This window comes from Dendrobium catenatum, unplaced genomic scaffold, assembly GCF_001605985.2.
Source record: "Dendrobium catenatum unplaced genomic scaffold, ASM160598v2 fragScaff_scaffold_1061, whole genome shotgun sequence".
In the NCBI taxonomy this organism is placed as follows: domain Eukaryota; kingdom Viridiplantae; phylum Streptophyta; class Magnoliopsida; order Asparagales; family Orchidaceae; genus Dendrobium; species Dendrobium catenatum.
Window position 1 is genome coordinate 3,486,397 of NW_021319523.1, and position 25,719 is coordinate 3,512,115.

Sequence of the window (25,719 nt, forward strand, 5' to 3'; positions counted from 1 at the left end):
CATTATTTGTTTGGAAGTTGTGAAAAGTTGTCGTAGTCAAGACTATGAGTTCTGCGTACCATAGTGGTAAATTAAAATAACACTGGGGGCAATTTGGTAGTTCCTCCGCAAAAGTACCTAATTGAAGTGGCATGTATGTAATTTCCTCTATGGTCATGACTAATTTAACGATTTCACACACTATAAATACGTCTCGAGCCTTCCAACCCGCTGTCACCATAGGGCCACCACCCCGCACCAGAAACCAGAAGCGAATTTCTTTCTCTCTCCACAGTGAGAGAGAGAGAGAGAGAACGAATTCATCGCCGTCTCAATCGCCGTCAATTCAATGGAAGAAGAGAAGTCTCTGATCTCATCCATGGTCTCATCCGAACTCTACTCCCAAATGGCCCAAGGTTTTCTCTCTCTATCTATCTGTTTCTGTCTTCTCTACACGAAAATCGCCGGCTAATTTTGTTTCGGGATGCAGGTGAGCCGAAGGCGCGGAGGCGGAGGAAGAAGGCGAAGATTGTCGGCGATGAAGAGATGGATATTGTCTGCGAGGGAAAGAAGCGGCGGCTCAGTGATGATCAAGTGAGGTTTCTGGAGATGAACTTCGGTAAGGAGCGCAAGCTGGAATCCGGCCGGAAAGCTCATCTCGCCATTGAGCTCGGCCTCGATCCTAAGCAGGTCGCCGTCTGGTTCCAGAACAGACGAGCTCGCTGGAAGAGCAAGCAACTCGAGGATGAGTACGTTCGTCTCAGATCATCGCACGACTCCGTCTTAATCGAGAAATGCCGGCTCGAGAACGAGGTCAGTTTTTTCCCAGTCCCTCAATCTAAAACCCTAGCTAACCATGGTAGATCTTTCATTTACTCCGGTTTAATCCCGGGTTGCCATACTGATAAAGACTTTCAAAGTTGTTTTGAGGATTTGAACCTCGGCTACCTTGTTTCTGAATTTTATTATTATTATTTTGGATGTTCTAATTATTAATTGATCTGTATCGTCAAATTACGACTAAATTGAAAGTTATCAACAATCGTTTGATAATAATCAAATCTAATTTAAGCCATGTTAAAGAAGAAAAATAAATAAAATGAAATAATTGGAAATTATTTTTATTTTAAAAAAAATATTATATGTATTTTAAAGAGTGAGTGAATAAATTTTAAATGAATTATAATTGAATAATGACAGGTCTTGATGCTTAAGGACAAGCTGGTTCAATCAGAGGAGGAGATCAAGAGATTAACCTCAGGAGGCGGCGGCGGCGGCGGAGTAGGAGGAGGAACCGGCGAGGTGGCCGTCGCCGGGAGTCCGAGTTCTTCGATGACGACGGCGACGCATTTGGGGGAGTTTGGCATGGATGAGGGGGATGGAATGTATGCGGCGGCGGCGTATGGGGACAGTTACTACTACAAGTACATGATGGAGTTGGGCTATCTGTATTGAATGTGATATCTAAATTAGCGTGGCAATTAAGATGTGATTAATGTGTGATTTATGTTAATAAGTTGGATTAACTGAGTTTAGAATAGCTGCTCTCGCCGAATGAATCTGACAAGTGATAACACCGAGCTAGGCGGATGGTATCTCAGACTTTTTCTATTAATAGGAAGATTAACTTGTAATTAATGTAATTAATGCTTTAATTTTAAGTTGCAGGCTAAGAGTGGCATGCTCATTATAAAGATCATAGATGTGTTTAAATTTATAATAATAAAAAAAAAAAAAACTGATCGATAAGAATCTGGAGATGATGACGATAACCTGACATGATGGATATGAACTGAACCTTCATCTGCAGTTCCTGTGAAAGGATGGTTTGATTTGTGCATCAGGGAAAGTAAAGTGAAATATAATAAGATAGAGTACTTAGAAGATTAATCAAGGAAATATCTGTGTATAGTAAAATTCTAAGAGTCGAAAAATATCATAACGAATATAGAATTTTGAAGCATAATGTAAATAGCATTTTTATGCATTATAAAAATGCAATAAATTAGTTGAGTAAAAAGAGAGCAATTAATAGACTGTAAGAGGAATAAGTGAGACTGAATGAATGAAACCATCTATGATACTATTTTTTACTTCTCTTTGTTTTTTTTGTTATATATATCAATGTATTGTTTGTATGTGACAACAAACGAACGTAGGTTATTTTTCAGAAAGTTGTTCGGTTACCATTTTTGTTCACTGTATTTGTTACGTGTGTTTTCTTTAATAAGAATCATAAGTTGCTTGAGAGAGAGAGAGAGAGAGAGAGAGAGAGAGAGAGAGAGAGAGAGTAATTCAATTGTGGTAAGGCTTGCTTGGATTAGGATTTAAATTAATAATACTGATTCAGTTTTAACATTTTAATGAAATACTATTTTTTTTAATTGTGTTTTGTAAGAGTCAAATTCTCATTTAAATCTAATAAAAAAAGGTAATTTTTAATATTTTTTGTATAAATTTTTTTAGATCTACCTCTACCTTTCTTATCATAAGCCAAATCTAATACATCTACTCTAAAATTTAGTCATCAGAAGGAACTTTTATTAGGTCAGGACACCTGTCGTAACTCTACATCCGGATGCTAATAAAATGTCGTCACGTGCTCTTACTCTTTAACGCGCGGTCCGACGACCCGGCCCGGACCGGAACTCAATATTGCTATTTATTAGCTGATTTGTGCAGACCAGGGTATTGCTAGGTATTGCTCGGTAACCATAAATACCATTATGTCAAGACCAATATGGAGCAATACCTCATTTTTTGCTAGGTATTGCTCGGTATTGGTAGGTATTGCTCGGTATTGGTCTTGAAAGAGTGATATTTCTCGTTATTGCCAAGCAATACCGAACAATACCTAACAATACTGAGCAATACACGAACATAGCAATACCGGGTTCCGATCCGGGTCAGGTTGTCGGGCCACGCGGTAAAGAGTAAGAGCACGTGACGACATTTTATTGACGTCAGGTGTCCTGACCTAATAAAAGTTCCATCAGAAGGTGATGTGACCAATCATCTAAGGTGACTCTCTCTATTCTTATCTTCCACTGGAGCTACTCCAATCTTTTCATGTATATGCTAATTTCGTATCATGTCTCTAAGAGTAAACTCACTCTTCTCTTCAACACTTAATTTAATATTATGCTTCTCTTTTAATGACCAACATTCTACATTATAATAAAGTATTATAGGTCTCGCCACCATTTTTTAGAATTTTCTCTTAGGCTTTTCTATCACACAACAAACCCGATCCAGTCTTCCACTTGAACTATCCAACTTGAACTCTGCTAATAATAGCCCCATCTATTTCACCGTCACTCTAAAAGCTATTTTTTAAAATATAGTAAAATAAATTAAATGATACATCCAACTTGAATTATGTTAATAATTTGGATTGACATTATCAAATAAATTAAAACACATACAATCAAATTTATATAAAGAACTAATCAAATTAATTATTAAATCCATTATGTTAAGGAGAATCATAGCATGTGGCCATGGCTTTTTCCTCCCTAATTTTTGTTACAAAGCCTGTCTTTTATGGCTCCATAGCAAAGCCATTAAGGATTTTGGCCATGACAAGAAATAGATATTCTCTACACCTAACACTGGTTGGAATTGTATAGATTTTAGTGTGTGATGAAGACTTCTCATGACAATTCCAAAATAAAAGGAAAAGGATATGTAGCCTTCATCCTGATTGTTGTCACCAATGGAGCCCATGTGTATATCATAATTGATAAATTAAGAAAAAAAATAGTAATAATAATAATACTTGTATATATTTTTTAGCAACTATCTCCATCGTCCGATAGTCATCATTGTTAGTTTGCTGATACTCTGAAATTAAGCTTAGTGCAATCAAATACAAACAATGAACTTCGTGAATTTATTATACAATCGACCAATCAAATTCAAGAAATTAAAATGCATTTTATTTAATTTATATTTACGTTGAAGTACACATTGCATACTCATGTATGTCTTTTTCATGTGTTTAATAAGTAATTGACACGTCCTAAAAAGTGAACTCATCAATACGTAATTTGGTGGGATAGTTAGAGAGGAGCCACCTCTCACATGAAACCTTGGGGTACGCACAGACCACTTAGCTTTGTATTTGCCCCCTAGTGAGAAGCATGCATCAAAATCACTCGTCGTAATCTAGGGTGGAACTTGGTCACTCATCATCCAAATTATAGGAAATAATCTTTTTAAGAGGGTTCTACCTCGTATCTTCATAGTTAGCCAACCATAGAGCCTACTACTCCAGCTACTTGGCCATTCTTGCTTCCCACATCGCAACAATCTGGAGCTCCATGAAAACCTCGACAAGGACTTCAAAGTGCTCCTCAGTCATAGCTCTCTTTGTTTGACCCTCATTGATAGACTCGCCCAAACTTGCTCATGACTAGTATGCACTCAATACAAGGAAACTTACCCCAAGGCAAAGGTGTAAAAATAAGAGATGCAGCCATTCACCATGTTAGTCATAGCATGACATGTATCCAGGGTAGTATGTACCATGGGTCATTAATTATTGTATTTTTTACTCTTTTTTTATGCAGCCTTTTCTATAACCCTCAGATCTCTATAAGTAACGGGTGAAAATAAATATTTTGATATTTTGTATAGAGACAATTGTCCTAGCAAAACATTTTCCACAATGTTTCCCTATATCATTTTCATTCTCACATAGGTTCTCATGTCATATTTCTCTATGTTCGCCTACTAAAAAAAAAAAAAAATGATATGAATTGAAGTGGTGAGGAATCCTCCAAATGTTTGCCACAAATAAGAGACAAATGGACTCATGCATTATCCTCAACTATATGATGATGCCAAATGTCTTTGGCTCTTGTTCACATGATGATGACTTTGTCCTTTTTCATCTAAAGCAGCTAAAAACTGCTTTGGCCACTCCTTTCCCTTTCTGATGAAGTGCTAACTGTTCTTTTTTCTCTCTCAGACCTAAAGAGATCAAAAAGCTTCTGGTTGTGTACAGTAAGGGACACATGAAATTCCTAAAGGTTGGAGGAGAAGCCTTTGAACCTGGACTATAATTTTTTCCTGAACAAGGCCAGGAAAGCTGAGTAAGGCAAAAGCTTACATCAATAGTCCTAATCTCTCCAATAGATATCAGAAGAAAGGTTGAACAAGAAAATTTATATAAAAGAAGAAGAAGGAAAGATATAGTGACATGATGACTCAACCAGTGATTGATTCTTCTGTTCAATAATGAAGAGGAGAACAAAGAAACACTCAGCACACTCTTGTTGACTTTTAAGGAGATGTGAAGGCTAATTTTTTTGTCAATCATTTTGATATTAAAGTTTGGATAAGATTTGATTTTGCAAGTTTTTTTAATTTATTTTGAGTAAGGTTGTGAAATCAAGTTCTTATTTGCATCTAAACTCAGTAAAAAGTGAAAAAAAAATTAATTATTTCAAGGTAAAAATCAGTATGCTTCTTCAATCAAATGTAAAAGTGAAGGTGTGAAAGAAATTGAGACCAATTGCTTAAAAGAGATGATTATGATTTCGTTTGGGACGGTTTTCTTATTGCTTCTTAAAGCAGTTTTTCAGTACAAAAATTGTTTTAAGAAGCTGTAAAAAAGTTGTCCCAAGCGAAAGATATATCTGCTATGATGAATTAAAGTAATATATTTTATAATTTATTGCTCATCATCTTAGAAAATAGAGTAAAGGCGAAGTTCCGAGAGGCGGCTTGTGGAGTGATTGGAGGAAAATAACTATCTTGATTGGAGGGCAAATGAGATGGTCCAACATAAGAAGCAACAAGCTTTTCCTATTTAGATTGACTGTAATTAGTGGAGGAATTATGCTCAAAATTAAATGAGAAATAAGAGAGAGAATACTAATGAGATTAAAAAAAGAAATAAAAGCATTTTTATGAATATTTAAATCTTATTTTTATTTCTTAATTACTTGACATTTTTTGCTTTAAGACTATTGACACAGATAAATCTCATCAAATCATATAAATTTCTCAAATTATCTTTTTCATAATCTTCTCCTTATTTATTTTTCTCATTTTGTAATTATCATTTCTCACAAAGGCTCATTTTCTCAACAGTATCCATCAAACAATATAAAGCTTTCCGAAGGCAATTTATTTTGATCTATTGATTAAAAATTTTGACCATCAATTAAGACTTCGTTTGAGATAGCTTTCTTACTGCTTCTTAAACCAACTTTCTAATAAAAAAATTAAAATTCTTGTATTAAAAAATTATTTTAAAAAATAATAAGAAAACTATTCCAAACAAAACCTAAGAGATCTACAGCTAGAGGGCCAAAAAAAAGAGTTTTTAATGATCCAATAAAGCTGCAAGGAATGTTCTGTATTATGGAACAATGGAAGAATTTTTTGCATACTTTATCTATATTGAATGCCATTGTTTGCTGAAAACATTCTATTAGATTTCAGAATTTTTATTGGGTCCTCCCACCTGATGTAGAGATACGTCCTCCCACCGCTAAAAAATTCGGTTTTTGCTCGGTATTGCTAGCTATTATTTGATATTAACGAAGAATATCATCATGTGAATACCAATACCGAGTTATACCGAGCTATACCGAGCAATACCGAGCTATACCGAGCAATACCGAGTTTTTTCTAGGAAAAACAAGGTATTTTTTTGTATTGCTTGGTATAGCTCGGTATTGCTCGGTATAACTAAGTATTGATCTTCACATGATGATATTCTTCGTTAATACCAAATAATAGCTAGCAATACCAAGCAAAAACCCAATTTTTTAGTGGTGGAAGGACGTATCTCTACATCAGGTGGAAGTACGCAATAAAAATTCTAAATTTCAATGGAGTTTAAGTGTGCAGCAAAGATTACATTTAAAGCAAGCCGTAACATTATTCCACACGCCATTCTTTCAAAAAACTGAAGACTTTGGCCATACTCTCTACTCGCTTTAAATGCTTTGCTTGAAAGTTCAGAATTTTTATTAATGTTTTCTAAAATATTTTTTTAGTACAAAAAGTTTTTTTGAATTAGAAAATTTTTATCAAAATTTTAAACAATAAAAAAATTATCGAAAATTAAGCCTAAATTTATCACACAAAAAAGAAAATTATTCCTAGTCAATCTTCAAATTCATATAGCCAATTGCACATAATGAGATAAAAATTAATTAATTTTATTATTATTATTATTATTATGTTCTTTTTAAAAAGAGATTATCATCTTATATTTATATTTGAAAAATAAGAGCTCTAATTTATACAATCAAAGCATGAAATCATATGATACACGCAAAATTTTTATTTTATTTTTCATACAATCGAAGCAGCTTGCGATAATCATTTTATATCACATAAAAACACACAAATCCAATTTGATAAATCAGATTGATCTCCATGGCCTTAAAACTCGCTGATTGAATTGAAGTGATCCCACGCTTCCTGTGATAAAGCAAATAAATGGCTCAGAAGAAAAGAAAATACTCAGAATAAAAAAATATATTTAGGTTTTGTTTGGGACAACTTTTTCCTGCTTTCCAAAGCAATTTTTTAGTACAAAATTTTTACAAAAACTGTTTTTGAAAGCAGTAAAAAAGTTGCTCCAAACAAAACTTTAATGGGTTTAAGTAATTCAATTGTCTCGGATTCAGAGAACTTCGATGTTTTACTGAAGCCCGCAATTTTCTACTTCAATCTAGTGTTTTTTTTTTTTTGGAACGGGGTATCCATCCATTGCCACATCCGAAAGAGCGTTTGGCGGCGTAACTAATTCTCGGTTGACTTAGAAAAGACACCCACCCAAAAACCTCCTAGCCCGCACTTGATTGGACCCCACTTAAGAGACATTGCCGCTGGAGGGGAATCGAGCACGGGTTACTCGCCCACCAATCAAGCTAATCATCGGTGGGTTACTCTAGTTTTTGATCCTCAAATAGATACATAGGATGAATAAAAAGACAAGTCTAGTGCTAGCTCAGATCACATACTACATGCATCATTAAACATTCAACATAAAATGACGAAGGGATTTGATGTTGTTGCTAGTTTTAATTGTAGCGACCCACAAGAACAGAAGAGCATTTCCATTAAAATGATCCTTCTTGGATGTTAAGAACAAATTATATATATGGCAGAGGGTAATTATGAGATGGCAAAGTACCTGCAAAATGTCAAAAACCTTTTCTGCTATATACTTTTGGTTGGATGAAGCGCCCTTTTGCTGAAGTTTATCTGGGTGAAGGCACAGCAACGCCCTTTGGTATGCTTTCTTCACTGATGGTCCTTCTATTATATTAACCAGTGGAACCTGTTTCCATCCACTCTCTGGCCAAAGAATCTAAAGAACAAAAAATAAGAAAAAAAACATAAATAATTGGCCAATTTCAGGTGTATAGGTGCTGTTGCACTGCAAATATATGGAGGTTTTAGAGCTTTTATGTACTTATAGTGCTGGTACAGAGGGAGCTCTACCTTGAGTTGTTGAACCTATTTTGGTATGACAAAGATAGAGTGAAACTCCATTGGGAAAAAACCATGCTAGACCATTTAAGGATTTCTTCATTTTGCAGAGCATCATAGCTTTATTAAGGTGTGTTGCTTTACTCCTTCAGGCTAGGATAGTTCTTGAAGGGGGTACGAATTGAATTTTATTCAAACTTTGTCTGGGAACTCTCGAAATTAATGATTGTCAAGATTTGATTAGCCTAATACTTCTTCTGTATGAATGGGAGCACTGCCAATAGTTATCTCGACAGATCAGGGAAAATATAGTTATTATTGTTGCGTCTTGGAATATTTGCGGCGGTAGAGAGATATAAAGTTTAGCGTCTAAGCATCACACAAAAATCCAGTACACAAACAAATAGAAAAGGTGGTGTATCAATCACAGGAGATACCATAATTTTTACATGAAAACTCCTAAAAAAGAGAAAAACCATAGGACTAAAACCCTTGAAGAGAATAAATAAGGGAAGGTGGGGACTAACGTAGGCAACAGGCCTGTGTTGCAGGTACATATGACAAGCTTTTCCAGCCATATTCAGGTGAATGTATGTAGGTTACCTGACTTTCAACTTGTATTCACGCAACTTATATGCATTAGCCCATTGGAAAAGGACACGAGGAAGTTTATGTATCTTATTAGATGCAAATAAGGTGCAGTGCAGCGGGGTGGTGAACTAGAAAGCTTCGTGTGATGCTTGACATGCCGCCTTGCCTTGAGATTGCAAACTAAGGCTTCGTTTGGGACGGCTTTCTTCCTGCTTCTTAAAGCAGCTTTCTAGTTCAAAATTTTGAATTTTGAACTAGAAAGCAGTTTTAAGGCTTGATGTTGTTGTTGAACTAGAAAGCAGTTTTAAGAAGCAGAAAGAAAGCCGTCCCAAACGAAGCCAAAATTTGTTCGTAGCAATCCCAGTTCCTCCAACACTTTTAATGAAAATTTTTAAACTGTCAACAACTTACGCAAAAAAGAACATGAGAAATTCAGTCACATCACTAACAATTTAAATCATGAAAGTATCGCCTAAATGTAATAGTGAAGCACTAAAATTAAGCCTTTAACATCATCGATTGGAAAGCCAAAGAATAGAATTGGCAGAAGAACAAGGAAACAGTAAACGCACTAAGCTAACTGCCTATGGCTTATGTGGGTTCTACAATGATTCACGATAAATCAACATAAATTTCATGGTATCGCGGAAATTATGCTCCGATATGCAACGAAGCAATTCTCGCAGAGCAAAGATGGCTACTTTATTAATAAATTCATAACACTATCCAGACTTGTGAGCTCTTTTCAAACAAATCTAAGCAACATAACCATAACCATGTGGGTTACAAAACTTCGCACCCTTACCTCTCACGGGGAGATTTTAAGTGGTTACGAGTCAAATTTTCATGAAATAGTTAGATTGAAGATAGAGATTTCACCAATAATTTGCGACTTTATTACTTGGTTCTAGGTTTGCTATGGATTCATGCTATGTATGTCTGCTATGGAAGCTATACATTTATTGAGAGGTTTGATGGAGAAGTATAGAGAGAATAAGGAGGATCTACATATGATTTTTATTGATTTAGAGAAAGCATATGTTAAAGTTCCAAGAGAAGTTATATGGAGAGTTCTACATAAGAAAGTGGTTAATAATGCTTATATTCAAGTCATTAAGGATATGTATGCAGGAGCTGTTACTTGTGTTTAAACATAAGGTGGTTTGACCATGTCTTTTCCTATTTCAGTTGGATTACATCAGGGATCAATTTTAAGCCCATATTTTTTTGTTTTAGTCATGGATGTTCTCACAGCGTGGACATGGATGGATCACAAACAGGTAGGTGAGCTTTTCTTTTCTTTTTTTTTTCTTGTTAAACAAGTCAACAAATCAAGCAAAAGATAATTCATATATTTTCTGACAATGCAACCATTGTTTCTCTCCATTACTTCTAACCTTCACTAAATAATTTTATCAATTTAGCAGTTCAAAATATATGCATGACAAAAAGGCCAGTGACACCAATGGTTAACAGAAATTGCAAACAAAAAAGTGAACACCATCATAAGTGTTATTGCATTCGACATTTGACAGAAGGAGAAATTTCTGATTTTTGAAATTATTAGACTCAGGCTTTGAATTTGCTGCACAAGAAACTTCCCATAAACAAGTTCATTTGTTATGCACAGCTATAAAGAGTGAGATGTATTGTACAACTGTTACAACAAAAGGAGAAATCATTTTAGTTGTTGATAACAAAGGTAGGCTTACTAGTTGTAAGGTTGAGAGCAGTGATCTAATATTTCCTTCTTTCCCTCTTGACCACTGCCGTATCTTAGCATCCAAGTTCTGCGCCAAAGCGGATAAATACAAGTCATTGCAAAAACACTTTATCAAACAGAAATCATATAGGTAGAGTATAGGCAAGAGAACTGTCACTTTAACCTGATCTTGTTGTGGACTATTTTGTGCCGGTTCAGGCAGGTTTACCAGCAACTGTTGTACCTGCGCATTAGGAAAACACGTTCATATACTACAAAGGCTAATCCATAAGACAATGAGACAGTCGTACGGGATTGTGATGAATTATGTAACTTTTCTGTGTAAATTTTTGTCAACCAACTATTAATAACACATAGTGAGTAAATTGAGGAGTATCTTACAGTCATTTGCATTAGGTTAGTTGTATATCTCATGTTACTATTCCACTTCTGTATTATGGATCAACATTGGGTTATACTACGATGCAGATTGATCAAGGTTCGAGGCTTCGCTTTAATACAAATTTTGAAATTTTGTTTCTTTATTTTATTGGATGGAACAAATAAAAGGTTTTTCACAAATTCTGGAATCGTGAAGCTTTTATTATGTGATCTCAAAAAACTGATTGCGTGAGGCTAATAAGCCTTTATATTTATTGAAGGATTCATAAACTATCTCAACTAAAGCTCTCTCACCCTGCATCAATTTGGAATACCAAAACACTGGATGCAATTGAATTTACTAATTATACTAATTGTCAAGAAGGGGAGGTTACATTTAAATACTTGTGATTATTTTGGATAAACTAGAAGCATAGTTTAAATAGATGAAAGACTAAACCAAAATATAATACACAAAATCGATTTAGTCAACCACTGAACCCAAACGTCAAAAGAATGCATTAAGGGAGAAAATCAAATACGTTTGTTTGAATAATATAGATTCATACTTGGTCAAGCATAAATTCTAACAGTACACAAAAATCAAGGAGCCTCAAAAGACTGAACCAAAGTCCAATACATCTCAATTTGCTTGATTTTGTGCCCAGATGGCTCCAAATTGGATCAATCAACCTCAACACAATCTTTGTTGTGTCTGACAGTTCAATAATGTTTAATCAAGCAAATTGAATCCCACGGCCCTACAAGTTAAAAATTGGACTTCCCTGACCGGTTCTCTTCCTTAATCAGGTGTACAGTTTCATGAGGAAGGGCTTACGGATAGCAACCATGGAATAAATGTTGTCCATTTCCAAAAGATTGGAGTAGCTCCAGTGGAAGATAAGATTAGAGAGAGTCGCTTTAGATGGTTTGGTCATATAAAACGGCGGCCTTCCGATGACCCGGTTAGGAAAGTAGATATTAGATTTGACTTATGCTAAGAGAAGTAGAGGTAGACCTAAAAAGGCTTGGTTAGAAAATATTAGAAATGACCTTTCTTTATTAGATTTAAATGAGAATTTAACTGTTAATAGGACACAATGGAGAAAAAGAATTCATGTAGCTGACCCCACATAGTGGGATAAAGGCTTGATGTTGTTGTTGTTATTTTGTATCGCCAAATATCAACAAACTAACACCGACGGCGGCAATTTCCATCAAAGAGTTCGTTAGTGGCTTCTTTCCCCACAAATATACATTCATTTGGTCACAATAATACCCAAATATTTAGATCTTTGAATTAGTGTGTCATTTACACTTTAACTCGTCGCAAACCATTTTTGCATGAAATGTTCCCGCAAAGATGAAGCACAATACTTGTTGCATGCCACAACATCATGGTGACAGAAAGAGAGTTTAACGTCTTACTTAGGTACAAAAATTCAGTACACATATAAAGATAAATGATTTGTTGTAAGAGAAACTAGAAATTTTACACGAAAAATCCGTGATAGGGAAAAAACATGGGATCCTATGTTGCACCGATACACCTATTTATGAAGGCGTGCTGTATCCGATACACCGATACACGGATACGCCTCCGATACTCCACCGATACATGTCGGATACGCCAAAGATGTATCCAATTAAAATACTATTTAATTTCAAAAGGACACGTGTATCCAATACACGTGTCCGTTGAAAAACAAACGTCGTATTTACTTCCGCGGTAGCGAGCAAAGCTCTCATTTCCAAGATGGAATTGAGTCTCTTGATGATATGAGAATATTAGAAATTACTGATCTTTCACTTGATGAGCCTGAATTAAAAGCTATGATATTTATTGAAGATGATATAGAAGTTCAAAGACAAACCACTGAAGAAGCTAATCATATCATTCCTTCTATTGAATATTTGAAACTTTATGTGCTAGACAATTTATGTTTATGCTTTTGTTGTTGTACTAGACATTTAATGCTTACTTATATTTTGATATTATAAGCTACAAGGCTACAAATGATATTGTTGTCATTTTTTTTGTAATTTCAAATATTATGCTTTGATTGCTTTCTTAATTTTTATGTATGATTTATAAATTATGATGTCGTGTCCGCGCCGTACCCGTATCATGTATTTTTAAGAATTGACGTGTCCCGTATCCGTATCGTGTCGTATCCGTGTCGCCGTATCCGTATCGGTGCAACATAGATGGGATCTAACCCAATTGAAATGATTCTACAAATATTTTTCATCAATTACAAATGATGTCATTTCCTATTATTAGAGAAGTTGTTAATAAAATATAGTAGACATAACGTACAAAATATATTTCATGGAAGAAGTTAAAAGGGCCCTTTACCATGGAAGATATTGTTTGCTATTTGTTTTGGTCTTTACCCCTTGAGGAAGGGAGACAGAGACCAAAATATACAGCATAAATATTTATGCTAACATTGAGAGTCAAAGTTAGTGTTGATGGCGTGCTTCGATGGTAGCCATGCAACAATGGTTGAAGGGCCATAGTCAGGCAACAAAAGATCAAAGTTCGTATGCGGTCAACTATAGTTAAACGATTGTAGTCGGGTGACAGAGCTTAGAGGTTCGTGGTCAGGCACATGGTTTAAAATTGCGCAATAAAAGGTGCGCCTTGAGGCGCGCCTCAGCGCAATATGGTCCCTTTAAGCCTCAAAGCCCACGCAATAAGTTCAGTTTATGAGGCTTACGCCTCAAGTTTACTAAGGCGCGCCATAAGGCACTCATCGCCTAACATATTTAAGGTGTCGCCTCTAAAAAAATTAACCTAAAGTTTTTTTTCCAGTTCGGTTCGCCAGTTGTAGACGTGACGCGCCTAGTGAGATGTCGACGTGGCATCAACATTTAAACCCTGGTAAAGGTCGAATGGCAGAGGCGACGTTTCGGTTTTCAAGTTCCAACAAATATTTAGCATTCACTCCGGAGCAATTTCAAGTATTCTTCACTCAGTTTCTTCTAAGATGTTATCACCCCCAAAGAAAAAGGTAACTTAATGCCATGTTTTCTGTTCCGTACTGCGTATTTTATGGTTATGCTATGCGTTGGTGTTCAAGGTTTTGAAGTTCTTCGTATTTTATGCTTACTCTATGCGTATGCATTGCTTCTCGAAACTTTTTAAATGTTTGATACTTTGATGCCATCGTATTTTCTCTGTATTTAGGGTTTATGAATTTATGTTGAAATTTGAAATATAAACCCTAACTAAATTTTAAGCATCGAGTAATCTATGCATATGTTGTGTGTACTCAATGCGTATTTTGTGTGTACTCAATGCTTATATTGCGCGTATGCTGTGCGTTTTTTTTTTTTTTTTTGCGTATCTCAGTTACTTATTTTTTATGTTTTTATTTTTTAAAATTTTCAGATATATGTTCGTCCAATTACCTATCGAAACTATGTTTCTACGTTTCGAACAATCTGTCATAACTTTGCTCAGCAAATTACTCCTGAAGTCGTGGACACATTGAAACGTCTAAAGATCATACAGTTTTTGGAATTTCCTGGGTTTGAGCAAAATTTCCCTCTTATTTATGAGCTGATCTCAAGGTGAAACATTTCAAAGCAATGCTTTGTTCTAAAAGGTAACCCATTCCTTTCACTACTGATGAAGTGGCCCTTCTTACTGGTCTGCCAAATAAAGGAGAAGAAATATCCTGGCTTTCCTTATCACATACTTCAATTACATCATTGGAAATTAAGCCGTCTGAATTACAAGATGAAGATTTAAATGTTGATTTCTTTGATGGTCTTAAAGCATCAACATCCACCACAACTCAGGAACAAAATCAAAAAAGGTATATAAATAATATAATTTTCTTTTCTTAGACTTTTATTAATGTATTACACTATTATTCATTATAATATTGTTCAAAAATATTTAGGGAAGAGGAAGATAACTGATAATGAGGAAGAAAGAGCTGATTGAGAGATATTGGACTCTATAGGAGAGGAGGGAGAGGAGAGAGCAGTTCATCATAAGGATGATTCAAATGAAGACCCCCTTAGTGATAAGTGATGACAGTGCTGATGACTAGTGAGTTCTTATGTGATGTCTCCCTTATTTATCCTCAAAGATGTGGTAAGTAGCATTTTTATGTTTTATATATTATTTACTCATTATTATATATACAATTTATCATTTTATGTTTACGCAATTTTTTTATTTTGAGACTTATGCCTCAAAACGCCTTAAGGCTTACGCCTGTCTCACAAACGAAAAACGCCTCAATACCCGAATACGCAATTTTAAACATTGGTCAGGCAACGGCAGTTGGAAGATTATAGCCAAAAGATGATGGTCAGAGGACTATAGTCGAGTAATGGTGATCAAAAGGCTGTAGTCAGGGCAATAGTAGTTAGGGAATTATCGTTGACAATGGAGGTTAGAAGACCATAGTTGGGCAATGATGGTTGAAGGACCACAGTTGTGCGACAACGGTTAGAGAGCCATAGTAAGGTGGCAATGCTCAGATAACCGTATTCAAGCAACAGTGATCGGAGGATCATAGTCATGTGATGATGATCGGAGGATCATAATGGTGCGATGGTGGTTAAAGGATCGTGTTCAGGTGACAGTAGTTAAGAGTTGATAGTTGGGCGATGGTGGTTAGGAATGATAATAGGGCAATGGTGATTAAGAGATGGTCCGACAATAGTTGCCAAGTGATAGTTCAACAACGATGATCAAATGATGGTGGTTTGATGGCGATGTTCAGAATTTGGTCCGACTATAGCGATCGGACAATAGTCTGACGCTAGAGTTTCAAGATTCTTCAAGACTCTAAGCTCTCTTGAATCTCAAACTAAGATTCAAGCCCTCCTTTCCCATAGAGAGTGGATACCTATTTATAGATAGTTTTCAAGTGTCATACCTAGTAAACATAGCCATAATCCAAAACGCCATCAGACATCCCTATGAATTCTATTGATCATAAATCCTTCTTTCAGCATTAAATGCCTTACTGATGTCAGGGTTAAAAGATTTTGGGCTTGTTTGATTCGTCTCATTGAGACGCTCGATTTAACTATAAGCATCTACACGATTTAGAGATCTTTTGATCCTTCAATTAATATGCTGAAGTTTTTTTATTACGCTTCAAGTGCATAATATGAACTCAAACAAACTCAGATCATGTCACTTTTCTTATCATTGAATTCATCTCATCGAGACATTCAATTTAATTATAATTTTGAATTTAACTCTTGAAAATTTCAACTCAAAATGCCTCCATATCATATCAAGTCGATTTTTCATGATGTATCAATTACTCCATTTTTCATGCACCAAAGCTTTTTTCATTAGAAAACATATGTTTAATTCTTCAAAAACTTCATACCGAAAATTTAAAAAGATGCGACCATTCCATGAACATCCCTTTAACCAAATAAAACTTACATGAAGTCAACACATTATTCATAGAAATTTTTTAATGATTTCACACAAAAAATTTCAAACTTGCTCGAAATTAATGATACAAGCTTATTAGAGCTTTGAAAGTGTCAAAATTGGATTAAAAAAATATTGAATAACAATTCGTAAGACCCTGATAGGAAATGCTTGTATTCACAAGCAAACCTAACCCAAATCAAGTATCAAACAAAGAAAAATGCTGTCCACAGCAAGAAAACAGCCCAAACAATGGAAAATCTGAGAGGAACTTAGGAGAAAATCGTAGGAAAGCAATTGCAAACACTTGTATTCCACTAGTCGATGAAAAGCACTTGCAAGATACAATTTTCCTTCAATTCGAGAGGAAGGAAATACTCTCCATAATCTCCGGAAACGCCAAGAGCCCAAAACAAACCCTAGATCTCAAAAACAAGATTCAAATTTAGGATCATCCCACCTTTTCCTCCTAACCTTCTAATTAACCATAAAGGAGTTTTACAAAATGTCTAAACAACCCCTCTCATTCAAAATTTCCCTCCCAAAACTCCTCCTTGGCCCCCTACGGGTTCCGCCTGTGCCGCTCGGTTCCGCCTGGAGTAAGTGAGGACCAGTCCGGGCTGGACCGATCCAGCCGGCCCTCCTGGGCCGGCCTAATAGTACTCCCCTCCCAAAAACTCACCTTATCCTCAAGGTGAAAGGAGGGGAATTGGTCTTTCACTCTTTCAAATGGCTCCCAGGTCGCCTCAAAATTAGGGAGATCCTTCCATTGAATCAACACTTCCTTGTTTCCTTCTTGATCTGATCTTACCCCCATAAGCTCCAGGGGTTCTAACATCACTTCCCAATCCTCAGTCATGGTTGCTGATAACTCGACGCTAACTGCATGCTCCCCCAAAGCTCTCCTCAACTGTGACACATGGAACACTGGGTGTATAGTCGCGAAGAAGGGTAGCTTCAGACGATACGCTACTGCTCCAATCTTCCCCAAGATCTCATAGAGACCAAAGTATCTTGGGGCCAGTTTCGCGTTCCTCCTGCTAGCCACTGATTTCTGCCTGTAAGGCCTCAGCTTCAAGAACACTTTCTCCCCCACCTCATATTGTATGTCTCTTCTGTGCATATCCGCTCGCTTCTTCATTATTTGTTGTGCCCTCTCTAGATGTTTCTTTAACTCTTCCAACACCCGGTCCCTCTCCTCTAAGTACTGTTTGACTGAAGAGACAGGTGTGTTTCCCTTCCCATAATGTACTAAGTGTGGGGGGTCTCTTCCATAGAGCACCTTGAAAGGAGTCATTTGGGATGCTGAATGGCACGAAGTGTTATACCAATACTCCGCCCAAGGCAACCATTTAGCCCATTAAGCAAAACACCTCAAATATGTCTCCACGCTCCGGTTAACCACTTATGTCTGCCCGTCTGTCTGTGGGTGGTAGGCGGTGCTCCTCTTGAGAATTGTGCCCTGCATTCTGAAAAGTTCTCTCCAAAACTGGCTGAGGAACACATTGTCTCTATCCGACACATTTGATTCAGGAATCCCGTGTAATCGAACCACTTCCCTGATAAATGCTACCGCCACTGATACTGCGGTGTAAGGGTGTCGTAGGAGGATAAAATGTGCATACTTACTGAGTCGATCCACCACGACTAAGATGACGGTGAATCCTTTTGAACGGGGTAGGCCGTCGATGAAGTCCATAGACACTTCCTCCCACACTCTGTTCGGAAGTGCTAACGGTTGGAGTAATCCACCAGGCGCCATTGCCATGTACTTATTCCTCTAGCACACCTCACATTTTGTCACCATCTCCTCAACATCCTTAAACATCCCCTTCCAGTACAGCTCCGATGCCAACCTCCTATATGTCTTATGTACTCCTGAATGACCCCCAACTGCACTGCCGTGGAATTCCTGTAATAGGTGAGGAATGTGTACTGATGTTCGTGGCATCACAAACCTTTCTTGGTATAGCAGCCTCTCTCCCTCCAGGTAGTACCCTGACTTGCCGCTACTGTCCTTCTTTAATCCTTCCCTGATCTTCTTCAACTCTTCGTTCTGCATGCTCTCTTCCTTGATGGCCCCCCAATCAACCATCAGGGGTACTGAAACTGCCACCTCCTGAAGTTCCCCCACACACCTAGATAAGGTGTCAGCTACCTCATTTTCCACCCCAGGCCGACACTGGATCTCAAAAAGATATCCTAGTAGCTTTGACAACCACCTCTAATGCTCCTCAGTCACCATCCTTTGCTCTAACAGGTATTTCAGACTCCTCTGATCTGTACGAACAATGAAATGCTCAAATGCCATCCTAAAAGATAGGGGCATCACTTCTGAATGGCCAAGACTATGGCATCAGCACTCTCTCGTATACTGACTTCAATCGTGCCCTGGTCGATAGCACCTGGCTGAAATAAGCTATAGGCCTATGATTCTGCATCAACACTGCTCCCAAGCCATACCCTGAAGCATCGGTCTCCACCACGAATACTTGGCTAAAATCTGGGAGCGCTAGAACTGGAACAGTGGTCATGGCTTTCTTCAACCTTTCGAAGGCCTGGGTCGCTACATCACCCCAGAAGAAGTTGTCCTTCTTCAGCTGCTCCGTCAATGGCCAAGCAATGGAACTGTACCCCTTCACAAACCTCCTATAGTATCCCGTCAGTCCCAAGAAATCCCTCAACCCCCTGATATTATTGGGCATGGGCCATTTCTGCATTGCTTCAATTTTTGACAGGTCAGCTGCCACTCCCTCTTGAGACACTACATGTCCAAAATATTCCACCCTTGATTGGGCAAAACTACACTTCTTTAAGTTAGCTCTCAGCTGATGTGTCTGTAGGATCCCCAAAACCTCCTTTAGGTGCTTCAAATGTTCCTCCTCGGTACAGCTGTACACCAAAATGTCATCAAAGAAGACTAGCACAAACTTCCTCAAGTGTTGCCTGAACACCCTGTTCATCAAGGACTGAAAGGTAGCGGGGGCGTTAGTGAGCCCAAATGGCATCACTAAGAACTCATAGTGCCCCTCGTGTGTTCTGAACGCAGTCTTCTGAATGTCCCCTTCCATCATTCTGATTTGGTGGTAGCCCGACTTCAGGTCCATCTTTGAAAACACCACCGCTCTCTGCAGCTCATCTAATAACTCATCGATCACTGGAATGGGGAATTTGTCCGGTACTGTCTCCTTGTTCAGGGCTCTGTAATCCACGCAAAACCTCCAGCTCCCATCCTTCTTTTTGACCAGTAAGACTGGACTGGAGAAAGGACTCACACTGGGTTTGACGATCCCTGCCTCCAACATCTTCTTGATCAGCTTCTCAATTTCATCTTTCTGAATCTGGGGGTAGCGATATGGTCGAACACTAATCGGTGACACTCCCTCTTTCAGAAGGATGGCGTGCTCCTGCTCTCTAGGGGGTGGCAATCCCTGGGGTGGCTGGAACACCTCTCTGTACTGTTGTATGATCGGTTGCACCACCTATGGAATGTCTCCTTCTTCCCCCACACTGACCCTCTCCAAACGTTGCAGCTCTACCAAAAATCCCCCTCCCACCTCCTGTATGGATCTGATCATGGATTTGAGAGATACGACTTCCTTGTCAGCCCTGCATCCCCCTGGATCACCTTCCTCTGCCCTTCTATCATTAGTTCCATCCTCAAAGCACCCAGTTGACCTTGGTCTCCCCCAAAGTCTGTAGTCATTTCATCCCCAGGATGACATATGTACTTCCCAATTCTAAGGGAAGAAAATCCTCCCTTACCTGTAGCCCTTGGATGGTCAAGATCACTCCCTTGCAAACTCCTCTCCCCATCTCCACTTTCCCCATGCCCATCATCACCCCATAGCCTCCTGTATCGACTGGCTCCATCCCTAACTGATCCACGATCAGAGCAGAAATTAAATTGTGGGTTGCACCACTATCGATCAGTATCAACACTTTCGCGGTCAGCTATCTCTCCTCTTACTTTCATAATGTGACTCGGAGTGAATCTCACTACTGAGTTCAGAGAGACTTCTGCCACATCCAGATGCAGCTTCTCCTCTCCTTCTGACCCACTCCCACCTCCCTCCTCGTCTTCCTCATCTTCGCAAACGAGGAGAACCTGAAGAGTTCGATCCTTGCGCCGGTGTCCGGGCATGTACTTCTCATCACATCGAAAACATAACCCCTTTGCTCTCTTCTCCTACATCTCCTTCTCGGTCAGCTATTTGAACTGTCCCCCGTTTCCCCCTCCTCCAGTTCTCTCCTTTGGTGCCTCCTTCAGACTCTCTGAGGATCCCACCTTTGAAGGCAAGATGGTAGTCGTCATCCTGTGCGACCCTCCCGAATAGTTTCCTCGAGCTCCTCTTTCAGATTTCTTCTGATTCTCCACCAATTGGGCTAACTCCATAGCCTTCCCTAGGTTCCTCGGCTCCAAAACTCTGACCGTTGTTCGTATCTCGGGCTTAAGCCCCTTCATGAAGTTCCCCTCCAGGGCCGACTCTGAAATGTGATCCAATCGGCTAGCCAAGTACTCAAATCTGTCCAGATAATCCGCCACCGTCCCCTCCTGAGTTAGGGCAAAGAACTGCTCATAGAAATCTCCTCCCCCATCGGCTCGGAAACGTTCTAATAGGCAGTCCTTAAACTCCCTCCAACTCCGGATGGGCTCCCTCCTGTCACGCCACTGGTACCATGCCAAAGCCTTTCCTTCCAGACACAATCCTGCCGCCGTCAGCTTCTCATCCTCTGTCAACCCGTTGACAACAAAGTAACGCTCCACCTTGTAGATCCAGCCATGGCCGTCTTCCCCCTCGAAAATGGGCATCTTCAATTTCCTCACCTTGGGATCTCCCTGATATCCTCCATAGCCTCCCATTCCCCTCAGAGGAGGCGTTCCCCAATTGTCCCGATCGTCCCTCCGACGAATATACTCGAACCCCTCTTCATACTCTCCTCTCCTCCCTTCAACATCATCACCTCGACGCTGAATACCTTCAAATTCAACACCTCGACGATGACGTTCCTCCCTTCTTCCTTCAAAATCTCCCCCTCGACGCTGAATTCTTTCGAATTCAGCACCTCGGCGATGAGATCCCTCTCTCCTCCCACCAAAATCAGCCCCCCTTCTGTCATATCCCATGCTCATCTCTTCCCTCGAAAGAGGCTCTAGAAGAGGCATGTCGTTCTCTTCCTCTAGGATCTCCACCTCCAAATTCCTCTTCCCCCGCAAGGGGTTCGGATTTCCTCCCATGTCATGGTCGTTAGTGGTCTCTCTTACTTCCGATGTCGCCGGATTGGTCTTCATTTCAAGTAGTTTCTTCATCATTTCCTCCATTGCGGTGAACGTCCCCTCCAACCTTTCATTGCTGGAGGTGATTTGATTTTGAAAATTGAAGAATCTTTCCTCCAAATCGGCTTTCAATTGGCCGACTTCGCCTTCCAAGACGTCAACTTTCTTTCCGGCCATCGTTCTTCCCAACGGATCTCAAAAAATCACTTCCAGAAACGAAAAGCTCGCTGAAAAATAGGGATTTCAGCCGCCTAAGGTCCCCAAATCGATGCTCTGATACCAATTTGATAGGAAATGCTTGTATTCACAAGCAAACCTAACCCAAATCAAGTATCAAACAAAGAAAACTGCTGTCCACAGCAAGAAAACAACCCAAACAATGGAAAATATGAGAGGAACTTAGGAGAAAATCGTAGGAAAGCAATTGCAAACACTTGTATTCCACTAGTCGATGAAAAGAATTTGCAAGATACAATTTTCCTTCAATTCGAGAGGAAGGAAATACTCTCCACAATCTCTGGCAACGCCAAGAGCCCAAAACAAACCCTAGATATCAAAAACAAGATTCAAATTTAGGATCATCCCCCCTTTTCCTCCTAACCTCCTAATTAACCATAAAAGAGTTTTACAAAATGTCTAAATAGCCCCTCTCATTCAAAATTTCCCTCCCAAAACTCCTCCTGGCCCCCCACGGGTTCCGCCTATGCTGCTCGGTTCCGCTCCTGTGCCGCTCGGTTCCGCCTGGAGTAAGTGAGGATCGGTCTGGGCTGGACCGGTCCAGCTGGCCCCTCCTGGGCCTGCCTAACAGACCCAAAAAATGTTTGAAATGGATGGTATGGGCCAAAAAAATTGGCATGCGCACATGTAGGCGACCAGCCGCCGTCTAACGTAATGGTGCTTGTGTGCGTTCGGCTCACATATTGCACCTAGGGGTGGTAATTAGGTGCCTCAACGCATGAGCCTAAGGCCTGCACGATAATTTCTTTTAAGTAATTTTCTTTTTAAATTGTATATTAACAATAAAAAAATAAATTTTTTGGTCCAAAATAATTTAACATAATTTTTTAAAATATTTTTTTAGGAACCCCCCCCCCCACCTATTAATAACCACACTTTAAGACTAGGCAGAGGTACGACTTTCTTAACCAACTCATGCTTTTCCCCTGTAAAGAGCGAAAAAATATAAGGCAGGAGTTTAAAAATCAAGACCCATAGCCCCTACAATGAGCTTCATTTTGCGTACCAAAAAAATGTATAAATAAAAAAAGAAAATTTATAAAAAAAATTATTCTTAGAAAATTTATAGTTATTAAAAAAAATTCACAGTCAAAGTCTTTGCACCCGAACCCAAGCAGGAGGTAAACCCCCGCACCCCTTAGTGAACAAAACAAGCTTTGAGGTCTGAGACAACAAAATAACCAGATTGATCAACATAATCATATTCCACACATAACAAGTTCTATTTATGTTATTGTGTTATAGGGCTATTTAAACAGTTGTCTAGGATTTAGTTTATGTTATTGCTAAGTTTTGTTTTTATAATGTTGTTGTCAGTTTCTAGCGGCGTCTAGGGTTTGTGGAAGAGCTGTTTTACCTCTCGAATAGAAGATTAATTGTGTCTTGTTTTATTATTAAAGAGATAATTCAAAAATCATCCCTATCTTGGTGTTCCTACATTTTTCTTCTCTTTTACATTCACTTCCACGACGTATCATTGTCCTCATCAGACAAATCGGATTTTGAGACGTTCAAGACTTCCAATCCCTATGGAGATGCTCAAGTCTCCCCTTAAAAAAGGAATTGACTTTTCTCATCATGCAAATAGGATTTAGTGACAATCAAGACTTACAGTTACTATAGTGAGACCCGATCTCTTGAAAGAGACGTTGACTTTCATTACGTGATAGACCAAATTTGGAGAAGGTCAAGGCTTATTTTTGCACATCTTCACAGAAGTTATACCAATATAAGTGATGCAAGCATTGGTGTTGAATTTGATGCTATTTGAATCATTTTCAAACATTTTGCGGTCAAGGCTTAAGTTACTACCTTATAGATTGCAATAAGTGGGAAGAGATCTCTTATTGGAAGGTGAGGCCCGAATTTGAAAGATGTAAAGGACTTCAAGAAATCCCCAATGATGAAGAGTGTGTCGACATCATGTAGTTCTGATGGTTTTGCATAACTTTGAAATAAAACTTATTATTTGTTCATATGCATGTTTCTTCATGCATTAATACATACTTTGATTGATATTTGCAATTAGGTGGGTGGACGTAATGACATTTAATCTTTAGCATAATAATGATCCGATGTAATGAAAACTTATCCCTCGTAGGACACTGAACTTTTTGAGAAGTTTACTTCGAGAGCATGATTAATATTTTGACATAATAATATTATGCTTTATTAAAATTCAAAAAGTTTATTTTCATATTTTTAACTTTCTATAAATGTTTCTTCCCAAAAAAAGGTGTCGCATATCTCCTCTAATTGGAGGTGTAACAATAGTATTTGGGTCTTCCATTGATGCCACTCATCACCACCCATTCAGAATGGAAGCTTATTTGAGAAAAAAGATAAATAGGTCATACACAAATAAAATAATAATGAATTCATTTATCAAATAAAGATAACTGAAAACACTGTTAGATCAACTTTATGAAGCATGCAACATGACAAGTTCGTAAGCCTAAAAAGGATTGAATTTTCTTCAAACTGAGCTCTATGGCATTATCTTTTCTTATGACAACAAAGCCACCTTAGATAGATACTTGCAACTAAGAGACATTATACAGCATCCCTTACGAACATGCAGTAGTCAATATTTCACTATGAGCTTGGCCATTTTCAACATGCCTCGTGATATATAAAAACGTTTTAGTATCATAAATTCTAAAAAAGCAGAAACCATATAAAACAATGGAACATTGACATACCAGATACCCCTCAAAATCTTCAAGAATACTCTCCTCATCGCATGCTGTATTGTCAATGACTTCGGTAGTTGGTGGCTCTGAAACTCATCATTGATCATATAGTCATATTTACAAAATCAATCACAACATCTTGAAAAGCAAATATGTAAACCACTTTGATCAAGTAGAAGTGCAAGCAAGTGCAGGTTAATCGTTTGCCTAAAAAACTTCTTGAAGGATTTATTATGCTTATTTATATTCTTCTCTGAAAACAAAGAACAATTTAATGGTGTCTTATATCTTTGCTTGGATGCCTTTTGCATTAACATTTGGACTATTTGGTCATTAGTTCGATTATCTTTTACAACTCTATATAAGAGTGCTAGGACTTTGATGGGGTCATCGACAGGAGATTCCGACGCCTTTATCAGAGACGACACCGGAGATCGACGGCCATGATGGAGAGCCTTTATTACTGATGACTATTTGTATCTGCATTTTATATATTACGCATTTATTTTCAGTTTTTCCCATTTTACCCTCGTAGGTATTTGTTTGCTCTTGTAGCCCAAGGGACATATTAGACTTTTGTACTTGTTGTCATTTGGAGCCTATTTATATGGCTCTTGTATCTTGTATGAGGGAATGAATTATTGATGAATGAAATTTTCTTACTCTTTGTTCTCTTTGTGAGTTCAATTTCTTTAAGATCTCTTAGTGAGTTCTTTGTGATTTCTTTGTGAGTTCACTTGGAGGAATCATTGAAGACTTGCAACCCTAGCCTCTTGCCTCTCCGTTATAGAAGATCACAAGTAAAGCATAGAAACTTGAAGGAACCCGAGCCCACCTTGTTGCCGCCGCCCCTAGAGCCCATCCGCCGCCCACCCTCTCACCGTCGGCCGGCCACCTAGCCACCAGCTGTCCACCACCCATCCAACCCCCTCTCCACTAATTCCGAATTGAAATTTGAATTTCAAAATTTGGAAATTCC

At 38.3% G+C, this 25,719-nt stretch overlaps 2 protein-coding genes across 4 annotated transcripts in view; one reads left to right on the forward strand and one right to left on the reverse strand.

Annotated features, from left to right (window-relative positions):
* Positions 1 to 226: 226 nt before the first annotated feature.
* On the forward strand, positions 227 to 1,519 carry LOC110107591 (homeobox-leucine zipper protein HOX14-like). Its single transcript, XM_020837875.2, has 3 exons — positions 227 to 395; positions 470 to 792; positions 1,180 to 1,519. The coding sequence occupies exons 1-3, from the start codon at positions 329 to 331 to the stop codon at positions 1,432 to 1,434; spliced, it is 645 nt and encodes a 214-aa protein (XP_020693534.1). The 5' UTR covers positions 227 to 328; the 3' UTR covers positions 1,435 to 1,519.
* A 5,675-nt stretch (positions 1,520 to 7,194) lies between these two features.
* Positions 7,195 to 25,719, reverse strand: part of LOC110107588 (J domain-containing protein required for chloroplast accumulation response 1) — a 28,397-nt gene continuing 9,872 nt past the window's right edge. For all 3 annotated transcript variants that reach the window (XM_028698301.1, XM_020837868.2, XM_020837870.2), the window contains exons 6-10: positions 24,750 to 24,826; positions 10,917 to 10,976; positions 10,743 to 10,820; positions 8,141 to 8,317; positions 7,195 to 7,422 (exon numbers count right to left, since the gene is read on the reverse strand). In XM_028698301.1, coding sequence (XP_028554134.1) covers positions 7,384 to 7,422; positions 8,141 to 8,317; positions 10,743 to 10,820; positions 10,917 to 10,976; positions 24,750 to 24,826 — 431 coding nt within the window. In that variant the 3' untranslated portion in view covers positions 7,195 to 7,383. The remainder of the gene's footprint in view (positions 7,423 to 8,140; positions 8,318 to 10,742; positions 10,821 to 10,916; positions 10,977 to 24,749; positions 24,827 to 25,719) is intronic.

What these genes read in the sequence shown, in the direction of transcription:
- LOC110107591 (XM_020837875.2), top strand. Translation starts at nt 329, where the DNA reads ATGGAAGAAGAGAAGTCTCTGATCTCATCCATGGTCTCATCCGAACTC. An exon ending in CTACTCCCAAATGGCCCAAG is followed by an intron (nt 396 to 469) that starts GTTTTCTCTCTC and finishes TTCGGGATGCAG; the next exon opens with GTGAGCCGAAGGCGCGGAGG. An exon ending in AATGCCGGCTCGAGAACGAG is followed by an intron (nt 793 to 1,179) that starts GTCAGTTTTTTC and finishes GAATAATGACAG; the next exon opens with GTCTTGATGCTTAAGGACAA.